The 27,484-nt window shown below is 39.3% G+C and overlaps 2 protein-coding genes across 2 annotated transcripts in view; both read right to left on the bottom strand.

Moving 5' to 3' along the window:
* The window catches only part of srebf2 (sterol regulatory element binding transcription factor 2), a 33,305-nt gene extending 13,828 nt beyond the window's left edge, over positions 1-19,477 (bottom strand). The window contains exons 1-9 of the mRNA XM_036567014.1: positions 19,107-19,477; positions 8,111-8,394; positions 7,664-7,874; positions 6,624-6,802; positions 4,712-4,861; positions 3,127-3,402; positions 2,655-2,769; positions 2,008-2,159; positions 748-961 (exon numbers count right to left, since the gene is read on the bottom strand). Coding sequence (XP_036422907.1) covers positions 748-961; positions 2,008-2,159; positions 2,655-2,769; positions 3,127-3,402; positions 4,712-4,861; positions 6,624-6,802; positions 7,664-7,874; positions 8,111-8,394; positions 19,107-19,197 — 1,672 coding nt within the window. The 5' untranslated portion in view covers positions 19,198-19,477. The remainder of the gene's footprint in view (positions 1-747; positions 962-2,007; positions 2,160-2,654; positions 2,770-3,126; positions 3,403-4,711; positions 4,862-6,623; positions 6,803-7,663; positions 7,875-8,110; positions 8,395-19,106) is intronic.
* Positions 19,478-20,336: 859 nt separating this feature from the next.
* On the bottom strand, positions 20,337-25,404 carry LOC118805876 (immune-associated nucleotide-binding protein 13-like). The gene is made up of 3 exons (XM_036567015.1): positions 25,248-25,404; positions 23,343-23,654; positions 20,337-22,894 (listed from the first exon to the last, which is right to left on the bottom strand). The coding sequence occupies exons 1-3, from the start codon at positions 25,258-25,260 to the stop codon at positions 21,354-21,356; spliced, it is 1,866 nt and encodes a 621-aa protein (XP_036422908.1). The 5' UTR covers positions 25,261-25,404; the 3' UTR covers positions 20,337-21,353.
* Positions 25,405-27,484: the final 2,080 nt, after the last annotated feature.

Below are 27,484 nucleotides of genomic sequence, written 5' to 3'. Positions count from 1 at the left end.
TGTATAAATCAGTGGTTCCCAATTTTACAGTCCTGTGCCCCTTCTAACATTAACCGTACCCCCTCTAACTCCTTATATATACATATGCACATACTGCCATTATGCATATCTTAGACATTTAGTCTTATAATATCAGCTCCCCTTCAAACATGTTCATAACACTTTATGCCAGATATACTGAATAAATAATGTTATTTACAACAGTGGTCTATATGAGGGCACATTATGCATGTGTGTGGCTGTAAAAAGAACAGTGAACAATTAAATGTGGACTAACCACAGATACAGTTCAGCACAGTAACACCAGACATTTATTTTTAACAGCTCTACAGATTAAACTCAGCATTTAAAGATCGACTCATAGTACTTTCAGTGAGAATATCTTGTCTAGGAGTTGGGGAGTGGAGTGCAGAGTTGTTTGTGTTGTCTATATCAGAGAAGTATTTGTGTAATTATGTGGCCCGCTGATAGAATGGAAAAGATTTAAGTGTACACATCAAACAACAGAATTTTTTAGGTACCCAATGTCATTTATCACAGTTTGGGAACCACTTGGACTTAAATTAATGTACATTAATACATTTGCATCTGGAAACAGCAATACTCCCACACACAACAACATTTTGAAAGGTGACTGACTTTTAAGCTAACCCCTTCCAGTTCCACTGGCTGTATGGAAGTGTGTACATGGAGTATGTACATGCACACTGAGTTACTCTGTGTGTATGCAGTGTGTGAGAAACTCACCGAAGCTCTGTGTCTGTGCAGGCAGCCAGACGAGTGATCTAGAGGGTCCATGTCCTTCTCCTCCAGGCCATGAAGGGGCACTGTTATCATCAGAGCCCAGAAGGGAGGGTAGAGGGTTCAGGGACAGACACAGGAAGGTCAAAGCGCAGAGCAGCACTCTGGAGCGGTCCATCACACCAACAGAGGAGGAGGGGGAAGCTGGCTCACTCTTCACCTGCGTGGGTGGGGTGGGGGGTTACACTTCTTATTTCGGATATACTGAATATTTCATTCAGGATCAATCCTAATCTCCAGGACCAGGATTGGGCACCCCTGCCTTTGGAGATCTGTTAACTTCCCTTACTAAATCAGTTGACTGCAAAATAATGATTGACATTCCCCTCAGTCAATCACCTACATCTCTAAGGGCTACTTTCTCTCAGATCAACCTGCAGTTAAAATGGCGGTGGCAGTAAATTAGTCTTAATTATAAGGCCAAAAGAAGTGAAATGTCTTACTGAGAAATGTATAACTCAGAAAGAAACCATCCTAAAACCATCCTATAAACTGAAACTTTGGAAGATACAGCAGTGAGTACCAGGCCTTATCACACATCGAAAAAAACAAATGACAAGTCATTTGACATTCCATTCAGGAAAAGTAAAAGGAGCACTGAGAGTTTCGCCACCTCATTCAGGAGCTGGAACTCTACAAGAGCTTTCGGATATTTCGGAGTCTGAGCACTATTTGAGCTGCCTATGGAGATGCTTACACCATCCGTGAAAAAGCGGCAGGAAAAATGATGTTGCTGCATTCGCAATTTAAAAAATACATTTGATGTGCAAGATATCAGTTGTACACATGATCGAAATCATTTACTGTCATCAGAAAATACTGCACGAATAAATCGTGTCCGATATCTGAGATCAGAAAATGAGTAACTGCCGCTCTGTGCTAACTGCACACTGAACTGAGACAGATGTCCTTTCGCAACGTTTATTTCTTCAGTCTCACATCCAGCACTTAGTAGCTACCAAGCAACATAAGCTAACTCATTAGCTGAGTTAGAACATTTTCAGTTATGTTTTAATGTTTAAATTAAATTTTGAAATTTTTAGTGTTGTATAAATAAGTAGTAGAAATTTAAATCATTTTTTTAGCTACATTAGCCTAAAGAAGTACTATTGTTTTCATTGTACTACTGTTTGACGGGTCTGCACTACTGTTATTGTAGTACAGAAACAAACTGATGGGTACTAGTGGTGGTATGTATGAGTGTACCTGCTCATGTTCTAGCAGTGGACTGCCTGGCTCTGAGTCCAGACAAAACGGAGAGGACTGAGGTGGAGAACTGGAGCCAGAGTCCGAAGGGGGTGGAGTCATCACACACACATCTGGCTTCATCTCCACATCATCTGCCACACATATCACTTCTACAGAGAGATGGAGAGATGGAGAGATAGAGAGAGAAAGAGAGAGAGAGAGAGAGAGAGAGAAAAGTTTTACAAATGTCAATGTGTTCTCTGAACTCTTTCCAAGCCTCTCCTCAAGGAAGTGTAGAATTAACTGTAGTTATCATCCAACAATTGTTCTGTTAATCAATGCTTCACTAAGTTAAATCAAGTGTGCTGTTGATGGAATTTAACAAATCTAGGCAGGGACTGCAGGTATCCAGGAGAAATCTGGAGCCAAACTTTGTTCTTCAATGTAGCTTACAAGATATCAACTACATAAAAAAAACCTTTTCTGTATTTGTTTATTTGTATTTATTCTAACCATATATATTGTTTTTTTTTTACCAAAAAAAAAATCTGTTGCCAAAATAAATGGTTTTAAACAATGCATTGCCTAAGACTTTTGTACGGTACTGTACGTAACATGAGACATATCACTGTTACTTATAGGTATGTGCGTTGTACTCTACTCACTGTGTTTTTGGCTGGCCATCTTTAGTGCCAGGTTCTCCTGCCTCAGCTTGTGGTTCACTTGCTGCAGGTACTTAATGTAGTCTATCGCCTTCCGCAGCACACCTGACTTATGCATCTGTCACACATACAATTCAACACAGTTCAGTTAATTTTCCTTTAATTCACTGTTGTCTTTGTTGACAGTATTGCTTTTTTATACAAAAACCCCTTAACTTTTGAATTACCTTTATAAATCTGTCTGAGACTGCTTATAATGTTCTTGCTCAAACTCTTGTAAAGGCTTTTCTCTTTACATAATGCTACCTAATGGCTACCTCATATCACTTCAGCTGCACTCTAATAGCTAAAGCTGATCTCACTCCCTCTGCATCATCTGTAAGTGCTAATGTAAGCATAATGCAAATAAATGCATGCTAACAATGCCCACTAGTTTTTAAAACTCCACTTCCCAGCATGCATCTAGAGCCCATACCTTGGCATCGCTGCCCATGACGAGGTCTCGGAGCTCAAGGATTTTGTCGTTTATGGATGAGCGGTATCTCTTCTCAATGATATTGTGGGTTGTCCTCCTTTCGCCCTCCTTCACCACTCCACCTGTTGCCGTGGTAACAGCTGTGCTTTGCTCCACTACAGTTCTGGTTATGCCCCCGCTGTGGGTGGGGCCTGACTGGAGTTGTTTGATTGGCAACTTGTCGCCACCGCCCATGACAACTGGAACAGTGGTCAGAATGTTACTGCCCACCAGTGTCTGAGAGTGAGAGAGAGCGAGAGAGGGAGAGAAAGAAAGAAAGAAAGAAAGAGAGTGATGGAGAGAGAGAAAGAGAGAAAGAGAGAGAAAAAAAAAGATTAGTGAATTCATTGCCAGTTAGTTGGGATGCTGTGGAGTAGCTGCACATGAGCCTAAGGTCACCATACCCAACCCAATGCTAAGCATCAGCCAGTGAGGTATAAAGCCCCCCAAGTATTGGGCTGTGGAGTAATGCTTGGAAAACTGTGTTTTCTGGATGGAGCTCTATCACTCCAGTACTTTTAGGATGAGATGTAGTTGTGTTTCTGATCCAGAACTAATCATCCAACATCAGTACCTGACCTCAACAATACTCTTGTGATTAAATGTAATCAAATCCTAATGTATGGCTATTCATTCCCTAATAATACTCAAGTGAAACAAACATGGTTGGAGTGTATTTCTAGTGAAAAATAATACTATTTATGCATGTAGGTTGGCATGTGTGCATTTACCTGTACGTATATGCCCTAGTTTATAATTAAAAATATGTATATTCATATAAAAAGTTACATGGACAGTTTAAATGCTTTGTTAAAATCATAACTTCATATTATTCCCAAAAGTAGCCTTTTGAGTTGAGGAGAGTTGAGAAGAGTTGAGGTGTGGCCAAGTAAGTAAAAACAAAAAAACCAAACAAAAAAAAAAACTAGAGGTCTGCATGGGCATGAAACTGAAGCCTGAATCTGACCAGTACTCTTGATTTTGAGACTTGACCTGACCAGTACTGTTCAATTTGAAAGCCCAACCCGACTCAAACTCCCCTCAACAAGAAATGTATCATCACGGATACAGTTCTACAGTGGTTTGTTTTAAATGCTTGAGATGATTGAGAGAAATGGTCATTACGGAATAAATGGGTATGTTACACATTTGTAATACACTAACAGAACACATTTTAACTAAACAATATGCCAGGGGAAACATCCACCATGACCTTTCCATCAACCCATCACGGAGAGAGAGAGAGAGAGAGAGAGAGAGAGAGAGAGAGAGAGAGAGAGAGAGAGAGAGAGAGAGAGAGAGAATAGAATGTATGAGAGTGTGCTAAATTTATATAGGCATATTCCTTCATTGTGAAAAAATAAAATCTACAACTTAAACTATTATTAATCAATAGAAAACAAGCTTGAGCCTGTCAGGAGCCTGTTGCTGTAAAATCAACCCAAACTCAACCCAAAACATAATATTTTTTCAGACCTTTTCAGGCTTGAGTCAGGTAGCAGAGCTCTAGAAGAAACACAGTATCTGTGTGAGTGTGTGTACGTACAGGAACCTGCAGTGCAGTCTGCAGTGGTGTGGTGAGTGTGGTGATTCCAGTTGGATTCTGCATGGTGGAGAGAACCTGGGTTCCATCAGGCTTTAATGTGGTCAAAACCAATGAATCTGTCTTTAGAATCTGCGGCTGATGCACCAACACCTATCTCACACACACACACACACACACACACAGAGAGAAATACACACAAACACATTTAAACATGTTTACAGTTTAGATTTGGTATCAGGTGAGAGACACTGAAATACAGTGCAAAGGTCTTAGGCACCTGGGCACATTGTTTAAAACCATTTATTTTGGTAAGAAGTGTGATTTTATTTGTGAAAATGCTATGTACCATTAGAAAAGATGTAAATAACAAACACAGTAAACGGTAATAAGGATGTCTTATTCTGAACAATGGAATTAATGTCTTGTCAGCTAATTTAAAGAACAAAGTTCACAACTTAACATAACAGAACACTGGGTTAATCTTAGAAGATGCAGACAAAAAACACAAAGCGTTCCTTGAGTGACGCCATAGAAGAACCACTTTTAATTCCCTAAAGAACCACGTCTGAAAAAGAAATGTGTGAATGTGAAGAATCTTTGGTCTCACTTTATTTAGAAAGACCACAGTTGATTATCTACAGAAAGGTAGGTGTTTGATTTAGGACCGGGGTTGGAGTTAGAATTAGGTTTTGGGTTAAAATAAGGTTAGGCCATTTAAGGACAGGTAGCCAATGAATGGGACAGTAAACACAGCAATGGCTGAAGCTCTTGGCAAGTGACCACTATCAACACCACTATCTGCTCCCAGAAATAAACCACATTCAGCAGCAAAGAAAAAAGTGACATTAATAGAGGCTAAACAAGAGTTAACATTGGCATTGCTCTTCACCACTAGAGACAGCTCTTGGGGAATAAAAAGATGAAGTTTGGTGCTGAAGTTTGGGGCAATAATGAAGAGGGAGAAGAGACTGTGCATTTCTTACAATAAGGGTGGACACCACAACTTTCTGAAGATGTGGAGTATGAATTTGACAGGTTGCATGATCTTACATACTGCTCCTTTAAAGAACCTTCACATAATGTAAAAAGGTTCCAATTTAGGGGCTCTTCCAAGAATATTTACATTATGTGAAGATTCTCTGAATTTTCAAGAGGTTCTTCACATCCACACATCTTCTTTACATATATGGTTCTCTAAAGAACCATCCACTGAAAGTTTTCTTCAGGGTTCCAAAAGAGGTTCTTCTATGGCATCACGCCAAGAATTATTTCTGGAAAATGTATTGTTGAGTGTGTGTGTCGCTGGCAAAGAGTGGCAACTTTATATTAATTATTTCTGACCAGAAACAGGTGAAGAAATTCTGCAAAAAGTGTGGATTCTAAACTTTCAATCCAGTAGAGAAAGAGATATTTTCTACTAATTAAAATTTGATTAAAAGTTATTCTGAATAGTCTTGTTTTGCAGAAAGAAAATACTCTTTATTTGTTCATTTGTCCTTTTTGTTGGCAAAACAAACAGAAAAGATCAAACTCAAAGTTGTCGATATATATATATATATATATATATATACACACACACACACACACACACACACACACACACACACACATATATATATATATATATATATATACATATATATATGTCATAAAAATGTAATTAATCACATAACTATGCAGTTAATTATGTATTATGTAATGCATTTAAAATAATGAAGTAATGGAAAAAAATGTATAGGAAAATGCCAATAATAAGAATAGATTTCATAAGGGTAATTACGTCAGACTGTGTTTGTATGTGTATTGTGGGAAATAACAATAATAATAAGGCTCTGACTTTGAAATAACATAATAATAACATTCTGAAATAACTTCATAATAATAATAAAGCTCTGACATCATGCTTACTCACAGGCACTTGCTGCACTTGTTGCACCTGCTGCACCTGCGGTGACATGGTGTGAACAGCAGTGGGTGCTGTGGACAGTGTCTGAATTGTCTGACAAGGAGGAGTTAACAAACGCTGGTGCTGGATGGTCATTGGCTGAACCTGCGGTGATGTTACAATGCTCTGCATCTGTGGTTGAAGGACTAAAGAAAAAAAAAGAAATTATGAATAACGTAATATTACTGAGACACATATTGTGCCGCAATAACTGGACCACATCTCCATAATTTCATCTAAGAATTTTTTTTTACATTGTACATTTTTTGTACTTTGAAGCAACTTAGGCCTCCAACATTGCCACACTGAGCAAATCAAATCTTTCAAATGGTGGTATTAAATTACAACACACTTTTTGGCAACTACGTGTTCTCCTTATAGTAATAAAGGTTGATGAGATGAATGAAATCACATCATGTCTCAATTTCAAATGTATATTCCAAGGGCTAACACAAAATACATCTATAAATAATTATACTTATAAAAACATAATTCAATTAATATGCAAATGTTACAAGATGTGAGGTACAATGCAAAAAAAAATACGCACTATTCTGGATTTTCGGCAAACCATAAAATGGCAAATATGTGTCTCAGTTTCCTTGTTTTGATAGTTAAAGGCAACTTAAACCAAAGAATATTATCTGAAAACATGATGTATCAGACATCAGTAATTAAAAAGTGTTGATCAAAGTCTACACACCTTTCCAAATCACATGCCATGCCCACTTTTAAAAGTCTCTACATCTCAAAAAACAAATGAAGATTTGGCCTAAAGTTTTGCACACTATCTATGAGGCACACTTACGTTATTTCTTGAAAGTATTAAGCAATTCTGAGATAGTCAGTCAGGAGGTCTTTGGTATATAAATTTGTATATTTTGTATAACACTGTATTCTCTGTTTATCACACTGGAAAGTACATGGAATATTACTCTGTTATGCATAAAACAATAAATAAAAAAAAAACAGTGCAAAACAGCAAACAGTGCATTGTACTGTCTCACCCTGGAAGCTGGTGTTTGGGTTCTGGTGGCAGATGACTGGGTTTTGTATGAATCGTGACTGCGGTGCTGTGGGAGCGATCATCACCGTCTGTGCCTGTGTCTGCACAGGAAGTGTCTGAGTGTGAGCCTGCACAGCCAGCGTCTGCACAGGAAAACTCTGAGACTGAACTGCCACTGTCTGCGTCTGCAGAGGCATTGGGGCTGCAGCCACCTGCAAATTGACAACACAAATTACAGCAGCTTTCTAAAACCTTACAAAGTTTAGCTCCAACACTGCTCCTACATATCTACATTTCTGTAAATTTCAGTTTTAAAATCACTACTATTAAAGCATGGGGCTCTAATGTTTAGATGCTGCAACTGGCGAGACTTTCACTATATGTATGTGTGTGTTAGTGTAGTTGTATCTGTATGACTTTATGTGTGTCAGTACCTATTTTTCTTTACCTGTATGTGTTGCTGAGGCTGTGGTCTGGGCTGCAGCAGTGGCGGTGCACGGGTTTGTTGACTTGCTGTGACGGTCTGTACAGGTGTGTGTGGTGGTGTGAGTGGCAGGGCAGGTGCTGGGGTGGTGGGTGTTAGGGTCACCGGGTTATTCTGTAGCCCAGCAGCGGACGACTGAGCTGCAGACCGAATGTTAGCTCCCACTCCAGCCTGCAGGGGCACTGATCCAACCTGATCCTCAAACAGGTCAGGAAAATCAGCCTGGTTACTCACAAATTGCAGCATTTCTGCACAGAGAGAGAGACGAAGAGAAAGAAACACCTCAAAAATTATGCAATATTTTAACCTGAAACTGGGTAACTAGGTCATGTATGTCATTAAAATGCAAACAGAAAGTTGACAACAAAAACAGATTAATGTTTAGAACATGCATTTATTACAAAATATGTTATATATTTTGAATTCAAGTTAAATGAAAGGGGAAAAGAATAACTTTTTACTGTGAACAGTGAAAGTTAATTCTAATAATTACAGTTATATAATATTACTGATTACCAGGAAAAGTGGACAAAGGCTGATATTCAATAACATACTGCAACATTCAAAACACATAATATTGTAATTTCCATTACTGCATTTTAGTCAAACAAGCTGCAGTTTCACCAATTTTTATTTCTTCACAATAGTTGTGGTGTTACAAGTTCCCACTATGCTGCCAAACTGTGATCTCATGCTTTATTTGATGTGTAATGATACACAAGATGCACAATAAGTATAGTCATTTTTGCATCACGATACGATACAGGAACGAGTTACTTGTTCCAGCTGTTCAGAACCTGTGCTTAGCGGCTACTTCAGTCCTGTGCTGAGACCTTTTTTCTCCCCACACGGCTGAAGCTGGCTTCCTTTTCGCCAACACCAACCCTTTCATTACATTTTTCCATTCTGCCTTAAATTGAGCAGCAGTAACATGTAACTGCTGCTTCATTTAAGGTGTAACAGAAAACTCAAATAAGAAGCTGGCTAACTTCGGCTTTGTGTTTTCTCCTCGCTCTGGTAACTGACACCTTTAGGTGATGTCTTCACAAATTACTTAGCATATTTGAGGTATTAGCACGGGTATTTGATCTTCACGTTAAGCAATGTTAGCACTCGGTCAGTGTTTGATCTACACTCTATCCTCAACATTATTGTACTCAACTGAGAAACCTCACCCCTAGGTCTGTCACAGTTACTGTATAATCACCTGACTGCAATTACTTCAGATTATGGTAACTATTTAAGGAGATTGTAATTATTTTTCACAGTCAATTTCAATAATGTTCAGTTGCAGTGGAGTTTTTAACTTTTGTGGTTAGGAATACAATGGACACCCCATGTTTTATCATGTTAAATAGAACTATAGAAATCACTCCCATTATTATACATCAAACATTTTATAGCATTAAAACTGGCTGTATTTGATTCACAGAGAGTATTGTCTAGTATTCCCCAAGTAAAATAAATAAATAAATAAAAAAGATAAACATGCGTATTATGACACCCCATTTATTATGTTATAGGTCTAAGCAAGTATACAGCTCACAGAAAAGGTCTACCCCTAAAGGATTAGTTATGGATTTATTTTGAATCATTAGCCAAAACCTGTTTCAATTCATACAAACAAACGCACATGCACCAATTACGGTCACACTGGCCCCACATTGGTAAGTTTGACAAGACTACATGCTTTTAAGTCTTCAGATAAGTCTTGCCTCATAAGCTCAGTTTCAACACCCAGTTCCCCTACTAGCACATATCCCAAATATAATCCATAGCTAGGTGTGAGTCACATGTTGTTGGAGAGCAGAGTTTGGGGTGTATGAAAGAGAAAAGTGATAGCTGCTGAAATGAATGTGAAATATGCATACACACCCATTGCTGCCAGCACTGTCATATTGTATCCTGGATCACAGCACTGTAACAATGTGGTTCACAGTGAACCAGTCTGAAGAAACAGTGTAGTGAAAAATCAAACTTGCACAATTTTGTCCTTTATCACAAATGTAGTCAATCAGACAGGCATGTCTGGAGTCTGAAATTTACATCTTTAGTCTTTTTTTTAATTCTAAAAAAGGCTAATGGTAGCCAAGGCAGGAGGAGCAGCTCCAAAATACAAACACATTTTTTGGGCTGACTTGCAAGGATGAAGGATTAGGGCAAAAGATCTAATACTGATTTTTCTGACCAATATTGTTCCTGTGATTTAAACTGCAGTTATTTTCTATAAAATGAGGCTTGTTACTTTGGCCAAGAAGACCACTGATGCTGGCTTAAGGCTTCAACACTAAACGTATTGTGCCAAACAGAGTTAGTTGTGAGTGTGATATCACAGCATGGGGGGTTTGTTGCTTCTGATCATTCATAAGCTGCCTGTCATTAGGAATAATTTCCCCACTTAAATCTAAGACATTGTTAATAATGTAGGCCAGGGGTGCTCAATCCTGGTCCTGGAGATCTACCAGCCAGCAGAGCTTAGCTCCAACTCTAATATTTGTAAACTAGGCCCAAGCGACAGGGTGATGCAATCGGGTTTTGTCAATGATAGACAGGTAACCCCATGGTGATGTGTAAAAGGCGATAATCGCCATTTTGGTAAAAGAATTAGAGAGGACTAATTTACCACTAAACAGCTTGCAAAATGTGTTGGGAAATTGCGGTTCACGTTAAAGAACTGTGCAGGCTTGCGCACAAGTGACCTAGTCTGGCTGTGTGGGTTGTGTGCTGTTTTAGAAGCTCGAATTTCAAATCTTCTCTAGGACACTATAGAGGGAGCATGGAGCCATTTGAGACTCAAATGACATTCTCCCCTAGTATTTCTCTTTGGGCATATTTTGCCCAAAATTCTGTACTTCGCAAAACCCTCACAAACGCAACTATGTTCTACATTGGGGGAACTACCTGATGGACTACAACTACAACAAACACTAAAACTTAATCTGCTTCGCTGTTTGCATGTCACAGCCTGAGGTGAGAATACGGCTTGGGGAGTCGGAAAAAAAGACATGCATTTGTCCATTTCTATAGACACCAACCATGTTTTGGCTGATTGACTACATTTGGGGTAACAGGAAAACGGTGAACTTGAATTTTCAGTGAACCAGTCTTTTAAGTATATAAATAGAAAATAGATATGACAACTTATATTTCCATCCAGTATCTGTCTACTGGAATATCACAATCTCACTTAATCAATCTTTAACAGTTCCTTGACCTACTAAAATATCACTAATAACCCACTGGCCTTGAAAGAGAAGCATTAAAGTTCATCTGATAGATTACTGCCCTCTGTATTGAGGTATTATAGCATTACAGCATGAACAGCAAGGCTACAAGATAGCCAAGGTCAGCTGCAGACGTGAAACAGCCTTGAGCTCACACTACCGCTGCACAATTTAGTTGTTTACATTTACATTTGTTGTTTATTTGTCAGAACATACTGTGCAAAGCAAATGTCTTTCCAAGCTGATCTAGGCTTCAGACTGAAGTCTCATTGCTTTTAGGTGAAATCTACACAATTTATATTTTCATTTAAAACTAAATGTTTACCAAAAAAAATCTGCTTATTTAAAAAAAAAAAAAACACATAAAATGTTTAGTAAGCACAGACAAGTGCATACAGTTTGAAGTAGTTTCCTAAGGGTGGGCAGCGTGGTAAACATTTAACGTCACAATCCTTCAAGGCTTTCGACTTATAGTTCAATCACGCAACAGATGCATGTTAGGAGTCTTGCCCAAGGAATCTTATTGGTGTAGTGTAGTGTGCTTGCCCGGACGGTGAATCAAATCTCACCCTGCTGTTTGGTGGGCAGCAGTATTACCTATGACACTATACTAACCGCTAAAGTAACAGTTGTGCCACATTTAACCTTAGCAAAACTATAAAAAAAAAAGACATTAACTTTTTATATGCTTCACTAAATCCAATTAAACAGTACTAACTCTGCTGTCGTTATAATGAAACATGCAGCTGGCCAGTTGACGATATTCACAACATGCTCACCGAAGCATACTGTGACACACTTTATCATGATAATGATAAATATTATCATATTGAGCACCCCTAGTATTTCCTGGAGGTCCCCTGCTCTGCACATGTTAGAGTTTTCGCTGCCACCAATACTTGATCCAAATCAGCCCACTAACCACCACTTACTAAGTTGAAGGAGGTGTGTTAGAGTGGAGAAAACACAAAAATGCAGAGCAGGGTTCCTCCAGAACCAGGTTGCAGAGATGATTAACTAACAAGCAGATTCAAACTTTTGAATAGTAATGTTGTGACAGGTCTGTTAAAAGGTACACGTGTGTGTGTGTGTGTGGCATACAGGAATCAGAAAGGGTCAATACTGTTTGTTGGTAAGAATACAGTATCAAGTACATGTGAGTTAAAGTTTAGCCCTGAGACTGGATATACACACACTACAGTCTCACTGAGATGGCTAGTGTGCACATAGGGTGCTGTGTGTGTTTGTGTGTGTGTGTGTGAGTGTAGTGTGTAGTGTGTAGATAGGACTTTTACCAAAAATAAACATCAGCAGTACAAGCTCCAGTTTCCACAGTACACTGCAATCTATTCAATCAAAAACAACATAACCCAAACCGAACTATTCAAATCAACACAATGAATACTAAACAACCATCAAAAACTTCAATAGTTCAACACTAAAAATAAATGCTTCACAAACCCCAAACACAAACAAAAGTTCCAAAGTTGTGAACCACTTGTCATGTCATTATGCTGTTAATTTATATGTAGATTAAGACACAAGTCAGAAGGAATTTCAGAAGTTTTAGTCAATAGTTTCCCACAATTCTAACACAGCATTTGTTTACTTATTCTGGTATTTAAATAAGGCATCAAATAAGTGAATGTTACTCCCGCATTTTTTAGACGCATTGCAAAGACTTGACTACAGTGAAGGCGTAGGTCATGGAAATGACTAGAGGGAAAAAGAGTGATGCTTTACATCAGTGACACTGTATGCTACTGTTTACTCATAAAATATTTCCTCTTTGGAATCTGTCACAATCGGACCAAATGAAAATTGTATATTGTTAAAATGGAATGAAATATACTCAAGTATACTGTAATATGTTCTTGATAAACTATCTGCCTTAGATTTGGTCTCCACTTTTCAAACAAGAGGCATTCTGGACATTTTAAAGCTTTCGCAATCATTGTGGCTCAATCTATAGCTCTGATTATTGCTCTGTACACCTACATTTTGTATTTTTTCACTGTTTTAATAATTAGTTGAAATGTATGAAATTGTAGAGTAGTAGCAATATATAATCATTACACACATTTATTTGGAACATTTTTTTTATTTTACTGAAAACTGTGAACTAAAACGTCTGAACTATTATCTCAAACCTTCGAACACTAAAGTATCCGTCAATGCAAGCTTTATAAAATTAAGAAATTGGAACTACAGTCTGGAATATGATCACAGAGAAAAAAATTACTGGGTGTAAAACCTCATTATGTGACACTCATGTTGGAAGGTCAGCCTGTGCCAAGAAAACAACCTACAAGCCTGAAGACTCAAGCTGGAAAGCAAAAAAGGGAAACACAAACAGATGACACATCACAAAGTCAAAATAGTTCCGCTGTTAAATGTCTCTTTTGTGCTGCAAGCTAGTTGGTGGGTGAGGTCACTGTGAATAAAAAGCACACACACTCATACACCCTCTGGCGGTGTTGCACTCCAACGAGAGTTTCATCACATTGCTGTTTATTTACATCAGCACAACACTCCAGGGAGCTGCAGCAGTGGAGCAAAGGCACAAACAAATACTAAATCCATGTTTTTCAACCTTTTTTTCTGCCACATACACACACAACATCTACAACAGACCTCTGAACTCATATATCATTCTGTAGCCGGCGTCACAGCCATATTATGAACTTTAGGTCTGATTTCTCTATTAGGAAAATGAATGACATTTTCAAAAATCACTGCAAACACATCCTGTGGTAAACAAAAATGTTGATACATTTTGTCCTGTGTACATTTCCTCCAAATGATTGCTAAATGACATATGAATATTGCCACGTTAGCTAACACTACTGACCTGACAACATTGAACTGGCAACATTACCTTTACACTATCTCAGCAAACACAATGTGATTTGATTATGTTCAAGGCAGCAAACCACCCCTCAGAGGAACTCAAACATATTGTTAACTGATTATTGTATTATTCAAGAAAACATACTACATTTTTGATATCCCACAGCATTAGAAAAAATAGCTTTCAGTCATTGTTTTCAAACAAGGTTAGTGCAGCACAGATTGAAGTTTAGCAACCTATAACTTTGCCGCGACACGCCACAGCATTACCTGCACAAGTCCGCAAAAAACAGCTCCATTAAAAGTTAAAAAGGCACATGCAAAAACGTTTTGCTGCAATAATGTGGACTAGAAACTTCATCAAAATACCTCACACAAACCAGCAAGCTTTCTCCAGTTTCGTTGATTTGGCAGTAGTAGCCTGTGGTGTGAGTAGCCGGTATTGTTATATAAACAATGTTGAAGTTCAATAGCAGTCTTACATTCATGTGATGTTATTTCAAATGTGCAGGAGTGTTAGCTTACATGTAGCATTTTTAATATTTTGTAATAGTTTCCTTAAATACCTCATAATTCAGAGGATCCAGTGATATTTGGAAGAAGAAAGGAAAAAGGACAAAATGCATTTCATTTGGAACCAGGGATGCGTCGATACTGATCCTCATATCAGGTCCGATATCTCGCTCATTTACTTGCACTCGTACTCATAAAATTCAGATACCAACATTCTGATACCCACTGATGACATGAACTGAGCGTATACACTGCGGCGCTAATCAACAAAGGACTCAAGCTGGCAGTGAAGGAGGATCTGCTCACACAGAAAAGCGTTACTGACTCCATGGAGATCAGACACAAATTCACTGCTCATTTTAAACATTCCATCTTAGCACATTCCCAAGAGACCTCTTTGTGATTTTTAGACCGTTTCTAAATGCAATTCACAACCGCTTCCCCAACACAGGTAGAGACACGAAGGCAGAAGAGTCGACATTCTTCCTTTACTCTGTTTGACTGAGCAGACTTACGAGGTATAAACGTTAATAGCGTTTTTTTGTAAAATAGTATGTGGAGAGACTGTATTATCCTACTGTGTAGATCACCACCTGCTTTTAGCTTAGGTGCACGGTGTTAGCAGTGATGTAGCTCAGTTTCTCTTTGCTCAGTACTCTTTTAATGAAACAGCTTTATTTGAAATTGTTCATGTTTAGAGAGTTTCACGCAGCATGAACGGACACACAACCTCGAGTGTTCTATTGTTTTATACAACAGTTAAATAAATAAAGTAAGAAATAAATAAAAATTGGGCCGTGAACGTGGCATTTAATATGTTTTAATGTTAGCAATTCCTTCCGCCAAATTATAGTTCCTTAACAAGCAGCGTGTTGCTACTTCAGAGTAACAATTAACAGAGTACCATTCACCAAACATGTAGTCTGATCTTCAGAGTCTGACCAAATCGGACTGAACCATAAAACTGTCACGATATCAAGTTTAGCTCAGTTTTGTCAATTTTTGCTAGATCAATATTAATTTTGTTTTGTTCCAACCAGTCTGTAAAGCATTTCACAGCCCATTTTGTTTGGCGAATGGCATTCGGTTCATTTCTGGCTAATTCCAGATTGTTTAGGTGTTCTTCTGTCACAGCTGCTGACTGAAAAGCTTGCTAAGTGGTTATCACAGTTTTGGAATTTAGTGTAGTCTCATCTTCAGAGTCTGACCAAATCGGCTGCAGACAAATACATCCTCATCATCATCCTCCTTCTCAGCAAGCTAACTTCACTAATTACACACAACGCTATGTGGAATCACCTTGTGATTTAATTTTAATGTTCAATATAAGGGGGAAAAATTAGAATGAAAAGAAGCTGCCGTTTACTACAGACAGGAGACAGACACAGCAAGGCAACATTCACCTTTGATTATACCACTTTTAAGCAAACTGGTTGCAAAAAGCCTGAAAGATGGGACCTAGTGCTCCAGATGGACTACAGGATCTACGCAAGAATTAGCCTTGAACTTACGGTTTCAACCTTGAACAGACACACTTTCTCTATCACACACAGGCCTCCTGCCAGAGGACTACTATTAATGCTACACTAACAATCTGCAACTATCTAATCAAACTGCAGGACACACACTAAGGGAAGATCTAAAGCATTTCCTTCAGGCAAATGATAAAATATGATGAGGTAATATTTTATTGTTACATCACATGATCTCCTTCAGGTATCAAATGTGCCATCAAAATACAAACAGGCCTACGATAGAAATGAAGTGATAAAATGTGATAAGGTAATTTTTATTGTTGTGACATTACCTTCTCCCGATAACAAATGTGACATCGAAACACCTGCTCTGCAGAAATAAGAAAAAAAAGAAACGACATTCCTGAAGCATTCAATGACATGCTGAATGACAGCAATCCAAGGTCGTTTCTGACATCACTAATTAAGTACATAAAAACAATGATGGAGTGATAATAGTCCAGTCTGGTTGATGTTTTACAGCACCTAGCGTTAATTCCACCACATGTACCTAACTGAGCACAACTTACTGGAACATTTGAAGCAAGAGGAGAGTAAACTGCATGACGTTTTCAAAGTGCTACACATTTTCTTCAGTAATTACCTGAAGAAAGAATTAAACTGCAACTGCTTCGATATCCTGCACTTCCTAATAAATATACACTCACCCATACCCAGCATGGGTCTTACTGCATGCTGTAAAAATATAACATAAAAATTCCCAGTTCAACAGTGAACTTAATTTGATTTATGTGGCTTTATGTAGTTTGATTAGAATCATACACAGTACTGTGCAAAAGTCTTAGCACCTAGGCACATTACTTAAAACTATTTATCTTGGCAGTACATGTTTTGCTTAAAAAATCACCACATTTCATTAGAATAAATAATCACCAAGTAAATTATTTTTATTTTTTAACTTGTTTTTTAATACAAACAAACATTTGCTGACGAGATAAACAGCTTTTTAAACCCAATATTTTTACATGCCTAAAACCTTTGCACAGTACTGTAGGTTCTTTTATTCAAATCAAGCAAAGACAAACAAAAGCATCATTCTTCATCCAAATTTCACCAGCACAACCTCTGGCCTGCTTCATTTTCTCCACATGTGCACAGACACTGTAGCCCCTCAGAGGAGGTGCTTTCTGAGGATTCTTTGAGCACTGCACATGTATGTTATGTAACACAATAGACAGTAATCAGGGTGGAATATTCTGGATGCGTGCTATGAAGAAGGAGGACAACAATATGACAAACAGTCTTTCAACAGTTTAGTGAAAATCAAATATTTTTGATCCCTTTACAAAAGCCAAAACATGGCTGTTGTCTGAAGTTTCCTCTTTAGTTTTGCACTGGATCTATAAAGCTAATTTAGCTAAGAAGTAATAGAAGCTTATACCCCAACAATTAGCATCGTGCAAAATGCATGCCTGAATCAGCACCCACTCGCCTCAAATTGTATCAGGTTGTTAAGTAATATCTAATAGAATTTCTTATGCAGTTTCTGACACTGTATGACACACTTATCTCTAAAAACGGACATAAGTACAACGTGCATTGTTCTAATCCTATGCCTTCCAGCTGCACTTAGCACCTGGTGTACAGTCAGTGCTCGAGCCTGAAGTCTGAAAAAATGCACATGCTAGTCTGGATGAAATAATCGCATTGCAATCATTCGTAATATTGTAATATTGGTCAGAAAAATCACAATTAGATATATTCCCCAAATGGCTCATCTCTGCTGACTTCAGAAGGTCTTTCATAGAAATCTGGAGGCATCAACAACACTGTCCAAATTTCCAAAGCCAGCCTGTGTGTCACACTGAGTGAAATTTCACTCTGTCATTTTCTTTCAGTGAAGACTTTTTCCACTGTGGCATCCAGAAGTTGCACATGTGTGCATGAATTTGCAACAGTGGGATTTAAAACCAGTTAGTTATTGAATCATTTATCTTAGTTACTGAATGATAAGGTTCTTTTTCTGTACAAATGAGACCAACCACAAATCATCCACGGCTGACTGATTCCCCTGAGTTAAAAAGGGCTTTCGGGAGCTAAAGCTGGGAGAACAAACAGCACCAAAATACTAACAAAAGAGTCAAAATCAGGGGTTTAGGCAAATAAAAACTACTGCTACAAACCTGATAGGGGAGGGAAAGGCAGAAACAGAAGCCAAATCTGGATGCACATCACTCAAAACTATTGATTTGCCACATCAAAGATGCTAATTAGTACTTTGAGAAAACTTTATCTAACAGTCCCCTATAGTGCATTACCATAGGGGTGCAGGAGCTAACATGTGCCCTACAATATATAGGTATATAAGCAGTTATGTGCTCTGTGCAGTGCACTACACAGTATTAAGGCATCATATGCCCTATGTAGTGCACGATGTAGCTGTTTAAGCCATTATGTGCTCTATGTAGTGCGCTATATAGGTTAGGTGTTCAAGACATCATACGCCATATGTACTGCACTAACGCTACATAACTGCACAAGGATTATATGAGCTATGCAGTGTATCATTTAAGTGTTTAAACCATCATATGCGCTATGCTGTGCACTATTTAGACACACAAGCCATTACAGGCCCTATGTAGTGTAGTAAAAATAGTAAGTTATACAACTACCACCACCACCACCACCACCACTACTACTACTACTAACTTACGAGTCTGACAGCCAGACATGCTATCATTGTAACTTAGGCGAGCGGTAGTAGTGATGTAACGTTACAACTATACAAGACACTAAGTAAGACATACAATTTCAACTTCCACACTATACACTATTTAAAGAAAATAGCCACTGGGCAATCGTCCAGACTAAAATAAGCTATATACACATTTTGATTACCATCAATGTCCCCCAGGGTGAACTCGTCTCCCAGTTCGGACAGAGTAGGGTCCATATTATCCATCGCTGACAGGTACTCTCCGCCGTCCATATTCTGACTCTCCCCGTTTCCGGCCTCTACCCGGGGAAACTTTAGCAGTAAACACGTAGATTATTTGTTTGTATGTGCGTGTGAGTTGTGTTTTAATATCAGAAAAGGCTAAGAAAACACAACAAAACACGCAAAACCGTATGTGACCGCATCTCTATAGCGAACAGACAGAAAGACTCCTTCACAAAACAAACGCAGCCATCTTGTTCCCGGATGGTGACGTCATACACCACCAGAAGCCTGATTGGCGAGGTCGCACTCGTTGCTGTAGTGAGACCAGGCGTCGTCGGCCTATCACTTCATCCGCCGCGCCGTGGTCTGATAGTACGTCGATGGGCAGAGGCGCTTGGCATATTTGAATACGCCCCGCCCCTAGCTACCGTTTCCTCCAGTACAACCGTTTGTGAACGGCGTTGCTAATAAATATGCAAAGAGGGTAGGCGAGGGTTATATGAATATGTATGCGTTGTGGCGGCGACTCCGCTTTGTTTTACTGGCGTTGCATCACCGTCACCTCCCACTGCTCCAAAGCAAACATTATTTTAAAACGGGTTTACAGCCCTAAATATTCCATGGCCTGTTTACTCAAAATTATAACGTGTATAAGATATAATGGTTCATAGTTGCAGTAGCTTTTCGGTATTGGTATTATAAACATTTTATAGGATTTGCATCATAATAGTTTCATAGTATTAGTATTTTATTAAACAGTAGTTTAAATGGTTGTTATAGTGTTATACGCACTTATGAACTGCCAGTAAACACAAAAGACATTTTCAGGGATACTTCATATAGCAAACTTTTGAGATTTCCAACTGTGACTGACAAATTATTATTGCAGGCGGTTCAGCTCTTCAGATCATCAGGGTCAAAGCAATACCCAAACAAGAGGGATCATTTTGATCTTCTGCTGGTGACTATTTAACCTGGCAATTTTGCATGCTACTCACATATAAACTTTATTACAACTCAAATGAAATTGATAGCTGAACACACCTTAAACCATTTGGTGCTTTCCAGTTGGTGCTTTCCAGTGTATAGGAATGTGCTTGATTATACTGTAGTAATGGACGAAGGTGGCTTGGTGAGTATGCAGCAGAATTAGTTACTCATCAAAATACATTTCCATTACACCACCATTTCCAAAGAAAGCAGTTTTATTGATCTTAGCAGGCTCCTCCTTCAGAAACAAATACAAACAGCCCCATCAGAAGGCACATCACCACAAGGATGTCTGTTCTATAAGGACATATTTCACCAAAGCAATTTTTAAAGACTAGCCGTTTGGTCACTTGCAAAACTATCAAAGTCTACTTGAAGTTCTGTGCTCTACAGAAATAATAAAATATCTGATGCTGGAAAAAATGCTGTTTTGAGCTTTAGAAGCTGGGTTGAACACTGTCAAAAAAAAGAAATGATATGGAGGACTACTTGAAGCATGGTCTGAACACACCATGCTTCAAGTAGTCCTCCATATCATTTCTTTTTTACAGTTACAGACTGTAGCCCATCTGTTGCTGCACAATTTATCAGCTCCCTCCACCCTGTACATCAACAGAAAAGGACCATGACAGTACCACGTCTGACAAAACAGTACCTAATAACCTGTCAATGCAGTGGATAAATGTTAAGCAAATGACTGAACCTTTGACATTCAGCAACATTAAGTGCAAATATTGGTTGCAACCCATAACTAAGAGCAAAAACCTATATTATCAAATTGCACTGCAAATATCAGTCTGTTCAACTGTGCTGATGCTTCATAAGGAAAGTGACTTAGAGATTTAATCATCAATTATTTAAAAAATCTTTTAGTATAGTGATTGAATAAAATAGCACTACACAAATCAGGGCAGTCAAACTCATTGCTATTTTTGTTCCACTGCTCCAGCAAATCAACTGAGAAATGAATCCCTTACACTTAAAACCTAAGGATTTGTCGTTGGGTCCAGATTCATAGCACTTTCATTATAGATAAGAAATAGTTTGTAAAAGATACTGAATAACACTGAAGAGTAGTTTGGATAATAAGACCTAAGATTAATAATGGAACAGCAAGCCTGCACTTTAATCCTGGACTGGACCTTCAGAGATTTAAACTGTACGTATTAAATTATCAGCATGTGCTCCAAAGCAAAGTGTACTAATACAATCCCTTATTTGTTCCAGTAGATCTCATAAGAGTGTCTCTCCGTGTTTTCAGTTGCTGATCGAACCTTCTCCTTCACCACCTTCACCACGAGTCCTCCGGCCACTATGATTCCAGCCGCTGCCTTTCCAATTTCCGTCACTGCTGTTAAAATCCGTGCTGTAGTTCCCACTGTGTCAAGAGCACTTGTTAGCCCAATGCTAGCAGCTAAACCACTCTGACCGCTGCAGGCAGCGCCCCCGGTGGCCACTGCTTGTGGTGCAGCCACAGCACCCCCTACTGCTTGCACAGCACGTCCCACAGCACCCCCGGTGGCCACTGCCTGTGGTGCAGCGACAGCTGTAGCATTAGCGATGCTAACTGCTCCTCCAGCTGCGGCTTCCACTCCAGTTAGTGCAGGCCCACCTTCAAACAGTGCCCCCATTACTGTCCCTACCCCCAAAGCCCCACCCACTCCTGCAGCCACACCCACCACTGTAGCTCCCACTGTGCCTACCTGCCCCATGGCTTCTAGTGCTGCCTCCCCAGGCCCTTCTGCTTCTGTCCCAACTAGAGCCCCCATGGACCCCCCTAGAAGCCCTCCAGTAGCAGCGCCCACAGCTACTGCTGTTTTTCCGGTTGCTGCTGCTACAATAGCGCCAAGGGCTTTACCTACACTACTTCCTGCCACAGATACCCCAACCAGCCCCACCGAATTGCCTACCATGGACGCTCCGGCTGCCATAGCCAGAGGAGCAGCAGCTCCAAAAACTGCACCCACTGCCATTCCTGTTGCCCCAGCTGCCACCAACGTTTTCACTTGGTCTAGAACCTTCTGAGACAGAGCTGCGTCTCTACGGAAGCGGCTAACCGCTAGCTGGAGTGAACGGCGCCGGCTTCCTCTTCTCTTCTCTCTCTCTCTCCAATGTTCTCGTCTCTCCTGCAAAAAAACCCACCCTTTACTCATCCTTTCATCCAAACATTTGTCCTCCTGGTCACCCTCATCCCGTCTTCCATCCACCTCCCTCCTTCTCAATACCTCCTCCAGATCCATCCTTCTCCTCTTAGCTAATGCCAATCTTTCATCCATTCTTTCCTCTTCTCCTTCTCCTTCTCCTGTCTCTCTCATCAGCCTCTTTTCTTCTTCCTGGATGGCAAGTTCAGCTTGCTGGAACATAGCACTCGTGTAGAACTGTCCCCCATTTTCCTCTATCATCTTCTCCACTTTTCTGAATAGCATTTTCACCTGCTGCTTGTCTCCTGGATCCTTGTTGTTTAGAACATGATATCGACTTCTGCAGGTCTGGATTAAAGTCTTCAGCTCCTCTGGCGTGTCATCTTGACCGAGAAATCCCTCTATCCCACCTCTGTTCTCCTCCAGCTCGTCCCCATGGGTGAAGAGCACCAGCGTGTGCCGCTGTAGAGCAATTTCACCAAACACATGGAGCATCTCTCGGACAGCTCGGTTCTCGTCATCTGTGTAACGGCCCAGCGGTATGACCAGCAGGAAGGCATGAGGTCCAGGGGCAGTCAGCGTCACACATTTTGCGATTTCAATGTGAACTAGAGCTGCAAAAATATGGACAAACGTATAACTTTGATATTAAATATATGTTATTGCAAGAATGTCCTGAATGTTTAAAAATATTTTACACCAAGATTATCTCAAAACTATTGTGTAACAATGTCTCAGGCATCAGGCAGCATATTCATAGCCATTTCATGTAATGGCTTTCTGTGAGGAAGATTTTAAAGGAATTAAACTCTTCGGACATTTGGTTCCATCATGACCACGGTGAATAATTTTGACTCTGTCTGCTTCTCTAGAATGGAGAATTTCACATTAAACCACTCTTGTCATTGGCCAGGATGCCCATCTCACACAGTAAAAAAAACACTGATTCGTTAGAGGGCTCATTTGCATATTGCAGCCTTCTGCAATATCACAATTGCAAAGGCAAATATCGTGCTTATGATTAACAAGTGATAGACTGTTCAGTCCTTGTGTGAAACTGACCTGCGTCCAATCGAGTGTCTCCGAATCCTGGCATGTCCACCACCACCACCCTCCTCCACCTGCTGGAGCCCTCATCACCTTCATCTTCATCCTCGGGCAGCTCGGCACTGGCCTGCTCACACACTCGCGTCACAGAGCTTGCCCTCAGCTCAGACAGGAAGCGCCGTCGTCCCAGGATGGCATTCCCCGAAGCGCTCTTCCCAGAGCCGGTCCGGCCAATCAGCACGAGCCTGAGCTCCTCCTCTCTCTCGCCCTCTCTCTCTTCCTCTCTCTGTATGGCTGCTTCATCACTGCCATTTCCAGCTGTCCTGTCTGAAAAAAAAAGATGAAATACAAAGCAAAAATAGTCACTTTATTTGTTTATTTGATGCAATATTTGTTGTATTTTTTATGTAACAATGTTTAACTGTATAACTCCCTGACAAACAAGTAAATAAAACAAAGTTTTTTTGCCCTGTAGATGCTCGGGCTGCAATACAACATTAAATACATAATATCGGACATAAACGAAAGTTAATTCTTAAAAATGCGTTACAAAAAACATCCATTTATCGATTTTGTTGTTTAAAACCAACACAGCTAAGGCTAATCATAGCCACGTCCAACCTCCAAAATGAAAATCAGTGGTGCAAATGCAAATCAGTAAACTATCACAAAAACATATTCATTTCATCTGCAGATTTAACAACACAGTGATGTGGTTTGGTTTGAGCTTTAATGAATGAAGGTCCAGCCACAGTGATTTGGGCCTTAACTTCATGGCTTAACAGCAAACAGTAGAAACTGGAAAAAGCACATGTCCATGATTTGTTCCATAAACTGTTAATTAATCAGCGAATTAATCAATTATTTTAGTAACAGATGAACAAATCATGCTGAAATCTGACCCATATGTGTTTTAAGGTCTCAATAACAACTGATGATGTGTTTAATATTATTATATATGCTAGTTGCATAATACTATAAAAACAACAGGAGTTACTCTTTAATAATAACTAGATACTTCTTTAATTAGTTGGTTGTTTAGGTTGTTCACAAAGTAACTACAGGTATTTTAGTAACCTACAGAATTAAACAGTCTGACAGCTAACCAATCATAAATATCATTCCAGAATAAATGTTCTAGCGATTCTGCTTCTGCAGTACAAAAAGGACAAAGATCCAGATCAAAATGAAACCTCTTCCGCAAAAAGACATTCACTGGACATGCAGATGTTATTATTTTAAAATGTGTTTCTTTAGCTTTAGTTGTTATAGGATAAGATACATACTAAGACAAGACCTTCCTCAATAGTTTAACATTCACCTTATAATCCTCTGCTTGTAGATTTGCATTATAATCACTAAAAATCTTACAATTTATAACCTTGCGGATGAATCTTCTTATCAGGAAGGTGTCAATTATGTACTAAGAGTGTAAGTTAATGAACGTGGTCTGTTGTAATATCTTAGTGAATTTCTGATTACTTGTAAAAGAGGTAGCAGAATAGAATTGCAACATTTTTCAAGAACAAAACAGTGTGCAAACTGGCACCAACATCATCACCACCTCAACAAAACACATCAACACCTGATGGAGAGATAGGCTTAACGTTACATTATAGCATATATTTTACAACTATATCACTGTAACAGACTATACTATTATAATTATAGTCCACATTACCTTAATGAAGTCATAGTAAAAGCTACCTTTATAAAATTACGATCTGTGGTTTCTCACTTTACTTACAATTAGCACTGCTAACTGAGATACTGCTAAAGTTAGCCGACAACAGACGTCCTTTCGTTAGCTAAACAGGCTAACTTTGGCTAAACTGACTTCAGCTAAACTAGCTTTAGCTTTAATCTCCCTCTGAAACGTAAGACCATAAACAAATCTTTAAACATTCATAATTTTCTTACCTGATGTAGCCATGGTGGAGGACTGAACTTACACCCACATCAGAGACTGTTCTAGGTTAGCAGCTGAACACAGTGGACAGCGATTCTATTTGTTATTATGTGTTTTGTGCGTGTGTGTTGGTACTGAGCGGTCTGATCAAATGTCACCAACACACTGTGTGAACTCTAACTGATGATCTGGCGCCGCCTGCTGGTTTGATATCAAGTGGTTCGGACTTTAGTTGCATCTAACACGTCACTAGTATAAAAGGTTAATATTAACCTTTCATACTAGTGATGTGTTACATGCAACTATCCGAACCACTTGTTGGCTGAATCATGAGCGCAATAACCATAATGTAACATTGCCATTATCATTAATTCAATGCTCCAAAAGTGCTGATATACACGTGACAGTAACAGAAATGCAACAAGTGTCTCTGACTTTACATGAAAATTTCTACCCAGTTAAAAAATTCTTCAGGTCCAACTCTGAAACCAACTTTCCACATATGTAGACATCATGCAACAACTGATGTAAGTGTGTGAAAAAATATTTGCACAAGGGACAGAGTTGCTAAATCTTTCTATTTTTATTTGAACAAGTACAAAATCTACTTTGTCCTTACTGCCTAAACAGATACATATGGAGTAAGTGTTTAAACCTGTATAGGGAGTGAGACAGTAGGTGGGACAGGATGGGACAGTGTAAGATAGGACGTGGGACAGGGTGGGATGAGGTGTGATGTACTCAGGGCTGGGATGTAACAGAATACAAGCATTGGGAATACATATTCAGAATACAGAAATTCAGTGTCTGTATTCAGTCCAAGTTACATTTTGTAAAGGCAGTACTCAGAAGGCATTTACTTCATACATCTTAGGAGAATACTTTTAGAATACGTACCCTTTAAATAAAAATTACATCTTTAAAAGAAACATCATCAGTTCTTGTTTATCAACTATTTTAAAATCAGCACATGGCAGCAAACAGGACCGTAATTAATGGCTTCTTTACAAATACTGAATACTGCTAAGGCCTGAGTAGACTGATAAATCAATGTGCCAGTTATTAGTCTCAGTGTTACTGAGCTCCTTTGAGCTAATAATCCCCTCCGTAGTGGGCATGTTTGCTAATGATAAGCTTAGCATCAGTGTAATAGTGGACCCATTCTCGTGTAAAATGTTTGACTGTGGAGGACCCTCCAAGGGCCTGCAGTTGGATGATTTGCTAAGTATCAAACCACACCATGAGAGCAATATGCTAATAAACAAACAATATGTAATTAGCCAGTGCTTCATGAGGTAGACTGTCGTGTCAAGTCAAAGTTTATTTATATAGCACTTTTTACAACTGGTGTTGTCACAAAGCAACTTTATAAAAAATTCAGGTCCGAGCCCCAATGAACAAGCCAGTGGCGACAGTGGCAAGGAAAAACTCCCTAAGAGCAGCAGTGGTAGCCAAGGTGTGGGCAAAGGAGGCCAGGGCCATCCTACCATAAGATATGGACAATCTTCTGTCCGCCCCAGTTATGGAAAGTGGGACAGTCATCATCAATAAAGCGGTCATCAGAAAAAAGTCCTCCTGCTTGTTTTAAAAAACAAAGCTATATGTAAATGACTCTGCTGACCCCATCTGATACATTTGAGGCTTTGAGGTTGCTGAGGTCACGACGTAGGCGTCAGTAACTACATAGCTGCAAAACTGGTGACGCAGATACAGGGCAGATGGAGGTGCGCCATCTCGCCCTCCAGACTCTTCGAAATTCTTTGGAATAATCACAAATCTTTGGCGCTCTTCTTGAATCCCAGCACTTCCATCACTCTGGATTTGACAACGTCGTTGTTTATCACGTTGCAAGTGAGGCAAAAGAAACTTTGAAATCCGATTTGAGCGGCCAGACTGTGAGGCATCTGTGAAAATCCCACTGGAATCGCATTTAAAACCATCTCCATGTGGGCAATTTGGTTTGAAAAGGATTTGGATAAAGTTTATTTCATGGGGTTTCTCGCTGTCCAGACAAACAAAAATCAGTCTAGAAACGATCATAATATGGCAAAAATCAGATTTGGTCTGGCAGTCTGAACAAGGCCTAAGACCAATGAATACGTCACCACGAGTCAAAATTTGACCACAGGCTTTATCTGAACCCACAGGTTGCTTTGAAATGGTTCATTTTCAGCCAGACTTTTCTCTTGGTGACATGGATATGCATTTTGATATTTTATGTGGGTGAACTTTCCCTTTAATGCTCTGC

This window comes from Colossoma macropomum, unplaced genomic scaffold (assembly GCF_904425465.1).
Source record: "Colossoma macropomum unplaced genomic scaffold, Colossoma_macropomum, whole genome shotgun sequence".
NCBI classification, from domain to species: Eukaryota; Metazoa; Chordata; class Actinopteri; order Characiformes; family Serrasalmidae; genus Colossoma; species Colossoma macropomum.
This window is presented reverse-complemented; position numbering and strand designations above follow the sequence as displayed.

What these genes read in the sequence shown, in the direction of transcription:
- LOC118805876 (XM_036567015.1), bottom strand. An exon ending in AGACACTCGATTGGACGCAG is followed by an intron (nt 22,895 to 23,342) that starts GTCAGTTTCACA and finishes ATATTTTTGCAG; the next exon opens with CTCTAGTTCACATTGAAATC.